Source organism: Leptosomus discolor, chromosome 13 (assembly GCF_034619465.1).
Source record: "Leptosomus discolor isolate bLepDis1 chromosome 13, bLepDis1.hap2, whole genome shotgun sequence".
NCBI lineage: Eukaryota > Metazoa > Chordata > Aves > Leptosomiformes > Leptosomidae > Leptosomus > Leptosomus discolor.
This window is the reverse complement of record NC_141403.1, coordinates 3059643-3072639: the sequence shown is the minus strand read 5'-3', so window position 1 is coordinate 3072639 and position 12997 is coordinate 3059643. Positions and strand designations below refer to the sequence as shown.

The 12997-nt window shown below is 45.0% G+C and overlaps 1 protein-coding gene across 1 annotated transcript; it reads right to left on the bottom strand.

Moving 5' to 3' along the window:
* Nucleotides 1–4730: 4730 nt before the first annotated feature.
* On the bottom strand, nucleotides 4731–12105 carry RNF138 (ring finger protein 138). Its single transcript, XM_086472717.1, has 7 exons — nucleotides 11993–12105; nucleotides 10928–11093; nucleotides 9259–9374; nucleotides 7727–7795; nucleotides 7130–7235; nucleotides 6214–6321; nucleotides 4731–4799 (listed from the first exon to the last, which is right to left on the bottom strand). The coding sequence occupies exons 1-7, from the start codon at nucleotides 12103–12105 to the stop codon at nucleotides 4731–4733; spliced, it is 747 nt and encodes a 248-aa protein (XP_086328843.1).
* Nucleotides 12106–12997: the final 892 nt, after the last annotated feature.

Here is a 12997-nt window from a genome sequence, read left to right as displayed (position 1 = left end):
TTTAAAAGACAGAGAGGGGAGCGGGAGGGAAACAGACGGCGTAACCTTACGAGGATTGCTGTAGGAAATACATACAGGGGGGAAGAGAGACACCAACAAAAGAGGAGAGAAAAAAAAACGTAAGGTAAGAGTGTGGAGCGCTTTTCTCAGCAACTAAGCATCCTCATAGGCTGAAGCAAGTTCATAAAAACTGTGTTTTGTCACAAAGCTCTGAGAAATGACCTGCAGCTTCACGGAGCTGAGGAATGCATCCTAAATGTACACAGAGGATTTAAGGCAAGGATCTAAAATAGAATTAGATCCACAGAATGCATTTGGCAGGGACGATTTGGGGTTTTTTCCCCTTCCAATTTCCTAACAGCTTGGGGAGTGGTGGGGGAATAAACATTAAATTTACTTTTCTCCTTCCTGATCATATCCACAAAACCAGAGATACACGACTGGGGCGGTGTGAGTCACAGACGGAATAAGGTTGGTTAGGGCTGGAAAATGAAGAGGTAAAAACTGCTCCTTCCCAAAGCTGACCTACAGTTTGAGGAAAGTAAGAAGCAGTACAGACCTACCGTACCCATGAGGGAAAAAATAGTCCGTGCTTTGACCCTAGTTAAGTCTGGCAGTTCACTGGGAAGTGGCAACTTCAACGTTACTGAAAAGCCTTCTTACGGCAGAGGCCCTGAATTTTGTCTCCTACATGTTTTCAAACATACCCGCAACAGGACACAAAAGCAACCCGGTATCTAAAGCAAGTTTAACCCTACACTGTACAGCGAGCAGACTACGCAGCGTTTGTGCCCCTTCATTGCTGGTTTCTCCAGCCCTAAAAGACCCTGAAGATGCTTTTGTCCAACACTGGTGCAGCTCTGCTTGCTTGCAATAAACCAGCCTTGGCTGCCGGGTTCTGCAGGCATTTCACAAACAGCACTGGGTTTACAAGACACAGCCAAGCGCACATCTCTTAAGAGCATCCATGAATTAAGTGTGTCTGTCTCAGCATAAACCAAAAGGCTGTAAAAATACCCTAGCTGAGCTTTTACAGCAGGGCCCTCAGACACTCGTGTGTTCAAATCTCACCGGGCTCAAAAGCCACGTCTAAAAAGAGGGACCCAGGAACGCTCCCCAAATACAGAAAACCTTCTAGCCCTGAGTACCTGTCAGAAGATGACCTGGGTGCACAAAAGTCCCCCTCTCTCCCTGGGAATGAAGCCCTGGCTTAGGACAAAAGGGAGTTCGACAGAGCTCACGTACCCTATAACCACCATCCTGTCAATGAGAATTAAACGCACCGAGTGCATTCTCTCTGAGTAATGAAATGTGCATTGCTGTAGTAAAAGAAAATCAAATGGAATCTCTAACAAAGGGCTTATAACCAGATTTAGGAGGCACAGTGATTTATGTAGAGCTCAGAAAACTAGATTCTAAAGGCAAAGGACAACAAATTAATGAAGAGTGAATTCACATAGTTTTGCTACATTTCTATCATTCAAAACAAGAGATTAAATCAACTCCATAACCGTATTATCACCTGTATGTCCTGAGAATGTAAAAGCACGAGAAATAACCAAACGGGTTTTCAGCTCAGAAATACAGGGCAGAAGGATAAATCACCTAGATGCCACCTTGCTGGTCCCATAACCCACCAGACCAAACTTACTGACAATTGTTTCCTCAGAAACCCACTCACTGCTCTCAGTAAATCTACCTTTACGTACCAAGGTTTGCTGCTGGCCCCGAGTGTTACGTATCCCTTTCTCTCTCCTTTTAGGATGTTATTTCCCTATTAACACAGCAACATAGGAACATGGAAGGGAGAAAAGAAGCACAAAGTAAGTTTGGGGCAACATATCACCTTTTCTGCTTCATGGAAAGATCTCACGCTGCGAGGGAAGGTAATGGATCATGAGCCACAACTCATCGCTTGCGGCAGCATGCACGCCACTCTGATCATTCCAAGTGTGAAAGCATCCCACTGAGCATGTACTTAAGCTCAGAAAGCATCTGGAAAGGAAGAAGTAGCATCAAAGGGACTGACCACCTTTATTATGCAACAAAAAGACAAACAGAAAATAAAATACTTTAATAGGAGAAAAAACAGAAGGTACAACGCAAACATAATATACCATAGTGAAACCATACACAACGCAACGTGAAGATGAGCACACGGTTAAGCTGCCATCTCCTAGCAACGGCTGCATGTTTCGAGCACAAGCATCCCCCATCACAAATACACCCTTTTGGGGCACGTCCGAGTTTCAGTGAGAAAGATCATGACCCGCAGCAGCACGTGGAAACAGTTTCATTTTCATTGAGGGCTCACCTACTGAATGCACTGGATGTGATCTCCGCATGTTGGAAGTATAAAAACTTAAGGAAGGCAGTGCCTGCCAATACAGATTTTAACATATGCAAACAAAGAGGACAAACATTCCTCAAGCTTTTTTTATATTGCGTTTAGACCCATCTGTTGCTTTACGTCTCTCAACATTTAAACATGACTAAAACGCCCAGCAACTACGCAACAAGTGACAATTATTGCTATAGAAAAATTAATTTCCCAGAGGTCTGAAATAGACGTAATTTCATTTGCAATTCTCAAGATAAGTTCAAGTAATAGAAATAACTAGTTCCAGTGTCCATGAGGCATTCTGAATCTGTATTGGCTACAGGCATTTACTGCCAGATCACATAAATATCTTACTGAATCTAAAAAAGTTAACCAAACTTACATATAACTATTAAATTCCTTAGGAAATGTATGCAGTAGTAAAATCAGAACGGTGTGTGTTTGTCTTTTAAAAAGCTAAAACTTTAGCATTAGGTTACCTCGAAATTCCTTTCTAAGGGCCCTAATTCATAGTCGGCTTCATAGAGCAAAAGGGAAAGTAAAAATCCAAACAATCTGTGCAGTTGGATCACTGAGCCACTCCGAACCAGTATGTGGTCACATAAATACTAGAGCTGACAGACAAGTGAGAATACGCAGACAAGACTACGGGGGGCAAACAGGGAAGCTGGAGCACAAGATCAAAGCGTGCCCTGCTGTCAAAACACTGCATTAAGCCAGTAACAAAATGTGAGACGTGTTAAGCTGTTACAAAAAGTTGTTATAAACTGTAGACATTTCTGAAACAGCCAACTTTCCCTGTATTTTAGCCAGCTAGGCCTTCAGTAATGTTTTACACTCAAAAAATAAGATAGAGATGTCAAGTTTCAGCGTATTAGAATTAAGATTCAGTTCTGAAACCCGTTACATTGCAGAACGAGGCATTTCAACCTTACCGGTTTTGGAATGTGAAATATCCCAGTATTTAAAGAATAATCAAAATCTGGATTTGGAGAGCAAACGGGAGGCAGGGCATAAGGAGCAGACTGTACTTTGGCTGCACAACTTGCATCATTACACATAAATCATCAACTCAACTAGGAAAATGACTGGGGATGCTTTCCACCAGGTATACAATACCCGTTGAGAACCACAGCTTGACAATGGGCAATGGCAACACAGGATGACGAGTCAGTCCTAGCAGGTCTACATTCAGAACAGTCTCTGTTTAAACCTCCAAAATGTAAGCTGTGCAGCTTGCTTTCCCCTTCTCCTCATTAGTATTTAAGACCTTAAAGTTCTTTCACAAATAGATCTTCCATTTGAACTCAAAATTGCATTATTGCTCTGTTTCCTCTGACTGTAATGACAGTCTTGCTGGGAATGTGGAAATCTAGAACAGGAGCACTTAAAATATGTCGGTAACTATTTTAGAGCAAGTTTTTCTTCTCAACTGTTTTTTCAAGCCTTTGGTTGCAGGTTTTCAACAGTCTTACCAAAACAAACAGGTTCGTTTCTGAGTGTTGGTAGGCCTGAAGCCAATCAGTTCTCTAGTTACAGAGCCTTCCATGAACGATAGGACGGACCAAAACAACAGAAGTTCTGAAAAAAAGCTCCAACAAAATGAAAGACTAGCTGGTCACAGTCATCTACCGTTTCTGTATGTCATCTTGAACCGCTGAGAACGTATGTCATCTTCCTTAGTAGCTGGGAGCACAGGGAAAATTCCTCACCCAACACTTTAGTAAGCACGTGTCCTATTTCAGTTATGCCCAAAACCGGGAAAAAACAGATGTAATTATTCCTAGGCAATGGCATCATTCTTTCTCAATGAAGGTGAAAAAACCAACCTGCTCTGCATTGTTGATCTATAGAAAACAAATATTTTTATTTCCTATGTTGTTGTTATTTTCATTCACATAGTAACGATAAAAAAACAAATCACAACATTAAATAAAACTTTGTCCTTGGGCAGGAGGAGAAAAAAAAAAATTATCATCTCGGATATCTTAGCAGATCACAGCTGAACTTAAACTCAACAGTGCAACAGAGTGTCTTTGCATGTCTTTCTAAAGATACTCTCAAAGGTGGTTTTGGTGAATTAAAAAAAAATCTGACATTAATAAAAGAAACGAGGTAATTAACAGGCTAGTAAAAGTTAGAGAAAACCAAGACAACAGTGAGAAGTTCCTAAAAGGTCCCTAATTCCCCAGGGACAGATCTCAGTAAAGACGTCAAGCTTCAGTTTCAGTAAAATCATTTACAAAAAGTCCTTTCGAGCGTGGAAAAAAGTTAAGCCTGAAAAGTGGTTACTGAATACCTTTTTTATTAATAGACACTTCAGATCACCAAGCGAATGCATGTAATTTTTTCCTCTCAGGTAATCAGGAAGATGAAGGGGGGCTATACTTTAAAAGTTCGTATGACAGGATTCTTGAACAGCATTTTGGTATTGGGCTTCTTCATCAAGCTGAAGATTCTAAACAAAACGAAAACATCATCAAAATGGACAAATACTCAAGGTGTACCACAGTCCTTAGTTTAATCATTCATTTTCCACATTTTTACATCGGAATCAGCACCTAGATGAAGACTCTCCATCTTTAGGTGTACTACATGACTGTTTAGGTTGCACAGCATCTTTTATTTAACCGAGTACCAAGAGATACACGAGACAGGAGAAGAATCAGGTGAGTAGGCCAAGGCTCATTAAGCAGAAGGGTCCATCGTCTCTCCCTGGCTCAACTACGTCACAGAACAGCCAGCTCAGGAAAGCTGAGCCTGTCATGGAATTGGTGTAACAGGGCTTCCAACCCGCCACAACATCCTCCATTAGTAACACCAAAATGGGCTTCCCCAGACAACAGCAATCAGAGATGGCTGAGACTGTACTGCTTAACGTGAGAAAGCAAACACGTATTGCCAAACCTGCTACTTGTGAAGAGCTACCTTCCAAGGTGTTGATATGCCAGAGTAATACAGCTTTTTAGGGCAATTCTAGAAGCTTCCCCAAATCAGAATTCCAACTGCCAGTTCTACATCGTCAGCCGTGCAAGGTGCACCCACGTGGAGGAACCCAACCCCCTGCATCAGTCCCCCAGCTCTTCAGGCCTCGGTCACAGATCGCTCAACACCAAGAACAACACGCGCCACCTTTGCCATCTCCAACCAGTGAGGCTGCCTGCGCCTCAGATACTGTGCTCGTCCCCCAGAAAGCTCGAGCAGCGTCCCCCGAAGCCTGCACGAACTACAGCACAAACTCTCCAGCTCTCTGATCCCACAGGCAGAACTCAACTGGTCGACTTGACTTACGATCCACCCAACTGACTGCATCTGTGGGTGCAGTTCTGCATCTACTCCAAGGACACTCACTCAAAGTGAGCCTGGAAGAAGCCAATCCGAACATTGATTTAATGACACAGCTCTTTGTCGTGTTGCAGCCTCTCTTGCAACACGCTGGAAGAGAGGCTGTAACAGCAATACCAGCTAGTCGAGCTGCACTTTGAGTCCAGAGAATGATGATTTAGCCATTTCTGCCATAAAAGGTCAACATTGTCAATAAAACAGAGTAGCACCTATTTTTTTTCCCCCAGAAGCAGCAGTAATAAACTGTTCTGGAGGAAGAAACAGTTCAGATCGAGAACACTAAGCTAAAGACTGAAGTCACCGGTTTGGAGCAGAGCTTAACTGTTGGCAACACCTGTTCCCGGCAGCACTTCACGCCGGTAACGGAAGGTTTAAGAACAGACAGGCCTACTTCAGAGCTCTGTGCAGAGCAGGAACATAGCATGTCCAGAGCACAAACAAGTTTGGTACAAACTTTTATTTGGCATTTTTATTTATAGAAAAATAAACCATTTATTCCCCTACACATCAAGGAAGAAAAAGCTTACCACAAATTCTCCGTAGTCAAACTGGTGTCTTAGATTTAGATGGCTAACAAGATTTCTAGTGACCTGGTTAGTATCTGCCCAAGGAAGAGATACACAAATAGGACAGATCTGAATTTGGAGGGGAATGGGAGAGAGAGAGAATTAAAAAAAAGTTATTGGTAACACAGAACGCATCAAAGACATGCTCTACAGGAATAACTAGACCATTACTCATCCACTACCAAAACACAGCAGAGATGTTCACATAAAATCATAGTTCTAAGTGTTCTTTCCCTCAACTGTAACATTCAAAAAATTACATTTCAACTTGCCAAATTTCTTAAGTGTTTCTCTTAGGAGCAGAGGATTGTCATGTGCCTGGCACTCTTTTTGTCAATTTATGTTGTTTAAAATTTAGCAAAAAAAAAAGTGATTACTGCATCCTACTTATTGTTTGGGAGAATTTGCATACAAGTGAGATGACAAGTAAGCCAAAAGAAAAAATAACACACCCTATACAGATGAAAAGATTAGAAAAGCAAACAGATTTTTCTCCTTCAGTCCCTTTGATTACCTTAGATCACTCTTCAAGTAACTGCAGGTTTCACACGAAACAATAGTTACATTACAAACGGGATTCTATAGAAACCGATCTGAATTACCAAATGTAGAAGTGTCAGGCTCAAAACCTGAGTTTGTTTCACATCAAGATAAATGAAACAGCCAAGTCAGAAATGCCTTAGAATGACATGAAGCTGGACAAGAAACTTTTCCACATGGAAGTCCCTCCTCAAGTGAAACGCACTGCATTAAGTATCTTGTCTTTCTCAGACCACAGGGATCTTTACAGATATAGAGCAGCTACTGCACATCTAAAGTTGTTCACAGGATTATAACCAAAGTAGCTTAAGAAGCATACAGAAGCAACTCTACTTACTACAGGAACTATCTGATAAAGATGTCTATTATTACAGTGATCCAGCAAGCGTTGTCTGGTAAAATTGGCTTCCTGACACAGGGGGCATTTGAAGGTTGGGTGTCCACTGTAAAGAGAAAAACACAGTATTACACAGAAAAGAGAGTGTTAGAGGTAACGTTACAGAAAGCTTAATTCATCTCTTATCTTGCCATTATTTTCCCTTATTTTTGTCACAACCAAAAAACCCCGCCCTCACTGACACAGCAGCGGATCTAACGGAGTTCCAGCGCTACTTCCAAATTGCAATTTTAAGGCACATTTATTATTTGTATGCCTAAAGGCATTCTTCTGAGACTCGGACTCTAGAAAATTCTTCTGTTTCAATCACAGCTACACCCTGTTCCCACTCACTGGTAGGAGCAAATCCTTCAGGAACGTACAGGAAAAAAGAACAGATTCTGATGTATAGATGCAAACGTAGAAGAAATGACAAGGTTTTTTTAATACAACCTGTTGTAGGTGTTCATGTGGGGTTTTTTTTTAAGTTAGTAGAGGCTTGCACTAGGACTGTTTGGATCTGGTTTAATAATAACTATAGGAAAATAAGCAGCCTACCTTGTCTCTCCTTGAAGTATTTGATTATTAGCCATCTCGCCATTATCAGATATTGCATCATTCCTGCTACTTTAAATGAAGCCAAGGGAAAAAAAACAAACAACAATAAAAATGGACATTATTTTACTCTAATACTGAAATGTTTAAAAGTTTAGCAGTAACGGGGGGAATCCATCAAGTCCATGAATTTCAAGGCAAAACATACAACGGCACATATTTTAACTCCCAGAACTTTTCCTTTGGATCAAGGTATGTCTCAGTATTTAGTTACCACTGGGACCCTTGGCGGAATGCCACACGACTTCATAGGAAATAGGTACATAACACAACACACATTTAGCCAGCAGGAACGGGGAGATTACAGCCAAGGAGCTCAAAAAGCATTCTGAACTACGTGAAGGTAAGACAGGTAGTGCACTCTAGCTTTCTGACTCAGGACCATGTAATCGGCATTTAACTGCCATGTGTTTACACAAGTAACTTACAACTTTCACCTACAGCCAGATGAATGTTCTTATGGTGAGCACAAAATAAACTATCTCCTAAACTAAGAGTGACAGACAGGAACATTTTAGAAAGTATATTTGACCGCATATGCGCCTCTAGCTAAGCCAGAAGAAACTCCTCAGACGAGCTGCTCATCCCAAGAACGTGAATATTTACACTCCAAATCTGGTCACGGTATGTTTTTTATATGCTGTAATATCCTAAGCACAGGTATTCTACTGTGGCATAGACAATAAATAGTGATACAACAGTATCCAGACACTTTGGTGAAACATTGCTGCAGCTAGTTCTGGTAGCAGCTTAAACTTCCACTTTCAGTATACTGATGGGCTGAAAACCAAGCACAGAGAAGTTCAGACTGCTAAAAATAGAAAATAGAGGTCAAAAGAAAGTAAACAAAGGGCAGGCTATATCTAATAAAGCCCTATGAAACTAATATGGAAAAAAAAAAAAAGCAAACCCCCCCAACCAAACCAAATACACCAGTGAGAAGGCATCAAACCCAAAGTTCTTTAGCTTTACTACCTGAAAACAAACGGTAAGTGTCATTGGTATTTTATGGTGTGTAACACGCTGGAGTTCCGTATACATTTCATAAGAGATCAGCTCAAAATAAATTCAATCGGAAAGGAAGAGCTTGCACAGCAATGTTTTGAAACAGGATATCCACTACAAGAGACTTAGGAAAGGGGAGGGGGAATAAAAAGAGAAGGGAACTTCCCTGGGGCTAAACGTTATGAAATAGGTTACAAAGTAAGCTGCTCAGATGCTGTCAAGGCAAGGAAAGCAAGCTACAAATACTATACGCTTTTTAAGAGAGATCCTAGAAGACATTCCAAGGTTTTCTTCTGTATGCTAGGAGTAAAGAAAAAGACCTGGAAAAACTGTCATTTTTTGAAGCACAAAAATACGGACAATAATTATTGCAAAAAGAAGGCATGCCCTGGAAAAAAAAAAAAAAAAACACTTTCCGGGGGGTTGGGGGAGAAGAAGATGGATTGTTATACATAAAACACCCTGATTACCTGTTCCCTGTTGAATCTTGGGAAATCTGTAAGTTTGGAATAATAGAAGAAACACCATATTCATCCTGATACTTCTTACACGTTTTATAATGCTGTCTCATCCACGAAAATCTAACCTGTAAATGAAATGCCAAATTATTGAAATTATACTAAACAATCCCGGGATAGAAGGAAGAGATAATTCTGCCAACAGAGAGCAATGCATGCAGGAATTATAGAGACATTCTGTGCAGCAGAAACCAGAACTTGTGTCTCCCCTCTCAGCACGGACACTTCCTTCCCCGACAGGAGATCTTCGATTCCTTTTTCCATAGAGCCTCTGTCGCTCTGCGAGACTGGAGAACACTCCCACTCCCCAAACCCCAACAGCCAGGCACCTGAGAGCTCTCTCAGGGGTGAAAGATGTGAGTAAGCTCCACTTAACTGAAACAAAGTCACAGCAACTACACCTCCCACATCCAGGATCAATAACTGATGAGCTACAACAGAGAGGGGCCATGAGGATGGGATAAGCACCACGGCTCCTTCAGTCTTCTCTGGCCTGCTGTTACCTTGTGCAGAAGCTTTTTTGGATTAGGTGTGTTCTGAGAATATGTAACTTTGCTCTTTGAGAGGGGAGGGAAGGAAGGAAGGGAAAAAAAAGAATAAAAAAAAAAAAAAAAAGAGGTGAATGAACACCAGCTTAAGGCTGCCTATCCACCTTCAAGGCAAGGCAAGACAGTGAGTTGCTCAGATTTGTCAGGAAACAGCCGTGCTGGACGTGCCCCAAATCAGAATTTCAGGTCCAACAGCACCGTCAGAAAGTGCTGACAGGTCTGTAGGCTGATCAAGACCACATCTCACACGTCTGTGCCTAAATTCCATCAACGTGCTTCTGGGGATCCTTTTGGTTCTTCCCTCCCGTTTACCAACTTGCCATAGTTTCTTTCTCCCAGCCTTCCATCCTAAAGAATCACGTGGAACACAACAAGCAGCTCAGCTTTCCACTAGTGCTAATCTTCACGTTGGCAGAACCAAGTCCCAAGTGAAATAAAACAACCATGAAGACCACCTGGATTGGACATAATCTGGTGTAAACAAAGTGTGTGACTGAAATCCTGCATCCGTTGACACCAGCGGACAGATGCCTCTTGATTTCAGTGGGGGTCAATATTTCACCCAATGTTCTGAAAATAATGACCGCTTTACAAAGGGAATGAAGGGAATGTAGACAGGACGATGGGGCAGGAGGAAATCACATATGATTGTACATACACCACAAGTAATCAATCTGTGGTTTTTTTGGTTTTAAATTAAATTTTACAATAGCTCCAAGCACTTGCGTTTCCACAGTGAAAGTTTCTGAGGTTTTCCACGTATTTGCAACTTCCATTGTCAGTTGTTTAACTTTTCTTTTGCCAGTTTCATAGCGATACCCAGTTTTCGCACTGTTTTGGGGAAAAACTGGCACTCAAAAAGTCCTTATAGACAGAACAGGATCTCCTTCCAGTTTACACCTGTCAGGCACACCTAGCGGGCACTGCATGCCCAGTATATGCACAAGCCACACAAAGCTAAGTTCAAACTGCTATAGGCTCTTCTGCTCCAAGACAGGAACGACACACAGTAAAAGTGTGTCTGGTCATAAATAAGAAAAATTTATCCAACTTTTTGTAAAGTTTTACTCTACCTGCTTCTCACAGCATCTACAGCCCCCAGAAGCTTTCTTCATATTGTTTTCAACATCTAGAGCCCTTTTGGGATATGTTCTTTCTTTTTTAGTCACGCTCCCCCGGCAGAGAGGACAATGTGTTCCACTTTCTCTGATAGCTGTCAAGAAGCACTTCCTGCAAAACCTAAATGAAAAAGGTACCACAAACACAGGTTAGCAAAGTGAAGTTTGTCCTTGAAGAGAGCTGGGTGATTGTTAGGAAAAAAAAAGATATAGGTCAGAGTAACAGTCTAACGTATACAACTCTTCATAAATATAAGCAAAATATTGGTGCTTACAAAGAAACAGACGGAAATTAGGGGGAACTCGGCAACGCACTTTAGGTAAAGCTTTTCCTATTTACTGACTAGTATTGCTGAGCTGTACACCGGATTGATCATTAATGAGATATTAAATGGTGCAGCGGGCACGTGATATTGGAAAAACCTTATCAGAGCGATCCCTGTTTATTGTCCTTAAGGGGAGCCAGAAGGGCTGCAAAGCTCCATCCAGCACGCGTTTCCAAAGATCCCAGTGCAGCAGCCTTGGCAGTTCTCTCACTTTCCTCCCTCGGGTACCGGGTGCCACAGCTACTCTGCTTTTCTACCACGCAAGGAAACGTTTCCCCTGAACAATGCTGAGCAGATGAGCTGGAAAGAGAGAGCAGCTCCGCTACGGTCCTCGCTTGAAAACGAGCAGGAAACTACACAGCTACCAACGCGAGCTGGTTGCATGCGTTAACGGCTGCCACCGGCAGCAACACCCGGCCGCCGACCACCAGGCAGACAACCGGGGGCTCCCTCCAAGCGGCGGCTCTCCCACAGCCCGGGCCGCCCTCGCTGCAGGAGGAAGAGGAGGCGGCGGGGAGGAAGGCCGGGGCAGCCCCTCGCACGCCGGCCTGGCAGCCGGGGCTACGGGCAGCGGGAAGCAGCGAGCTCCGCGGGTCCAGGCCGGCCCCGGGCCGAGGCTCCGGGGGAGGAGGAGGAGGAGGAGAGGGAAAGGCTTGGGGGGGGGGGGGGGGGGGCGTCAGGGAGGAATACCCACACGTGCTGGCAGTTCGCGGTCCTCACGGGCGTTTTGAACACCTCCTGGCAGACGGGGCAGTAAAAATCATCCTCGCTGAAGCACCCCGCCGCCGCCGCCGCTCCTTCGGCCATGGCAACGCGTCAGGGCCTCTCCGTCAGGATCGGGGACGAGCAACGAGCTCCGCTCCCGCCGGGCAGCCGCCAGGAGGAGGGGGCCGGGGGGGGGGGGGGGGGTGCCGGGAGAAGATGGCGGGTGTGTGTGTGAGGGGGGCACCTGGCACCAGGTGGGGGAGCGGGCCCGGCCTGCGCGCCCCCGCCCCGCGCTCTACCTGGCGGTGTCCCGGGGAACGGAGCCACCGCGGGCGGGCGCCGCCTCCCAGCAGCTCCCAGCCGGGCTCCCGGCGGCACCCACGCCCCGCCGTCGCTCTCCTGGGGCGGGGTGTGTAGGGGCGGAACCGGGGCCTGGGTTTCCATGGCGATCGCCTCCTCCCGGGGCCACCGCCGCTACGACACGGCGGGGCGGCCTCCGCTCCGCCCTACCCTGCCCAGGAGGTTTCCCCGCTCCGCCTAATGCTCTGCGCCAGTCGCCACCGACCGGGCTGGGCCCCGCGGTGCTGCCCACCTCGCCTTCCGGAGGCGACGGGGGTCGCGGAGAGGCGAGGGCCCGGCGCCGGGCTGGAGGGTTCGATGTGGCGGGAGACGGTCCCGTCCCTCAGCGTGTACCCGCCATGGCCGGGGACCGGCGCCGGGGGGCCCCGGGGCCGGGGCTCCGGCCCCGGGGCCCCCCGGCGCCGGTCCCCGGCCCAGGCGACCCCCCGGCGCCGGTCCCCGGCCCAGGCGACCCCCGGTGCGGGTCCCCGGCCCAGGCCCGAGATGGAAAGAAAGCGTTTCCGACCAGCTTTTGGACAAACAAGGCGGTTTCTGTTCTGTTTTTCAGCTAATTTATAGGTCAGCTGATACTAGCGGTAATTTTAAGCAGTAGTTTTAGTGGCATGAGTAAAATTCAGGCCAGGCTTTCTGCCTC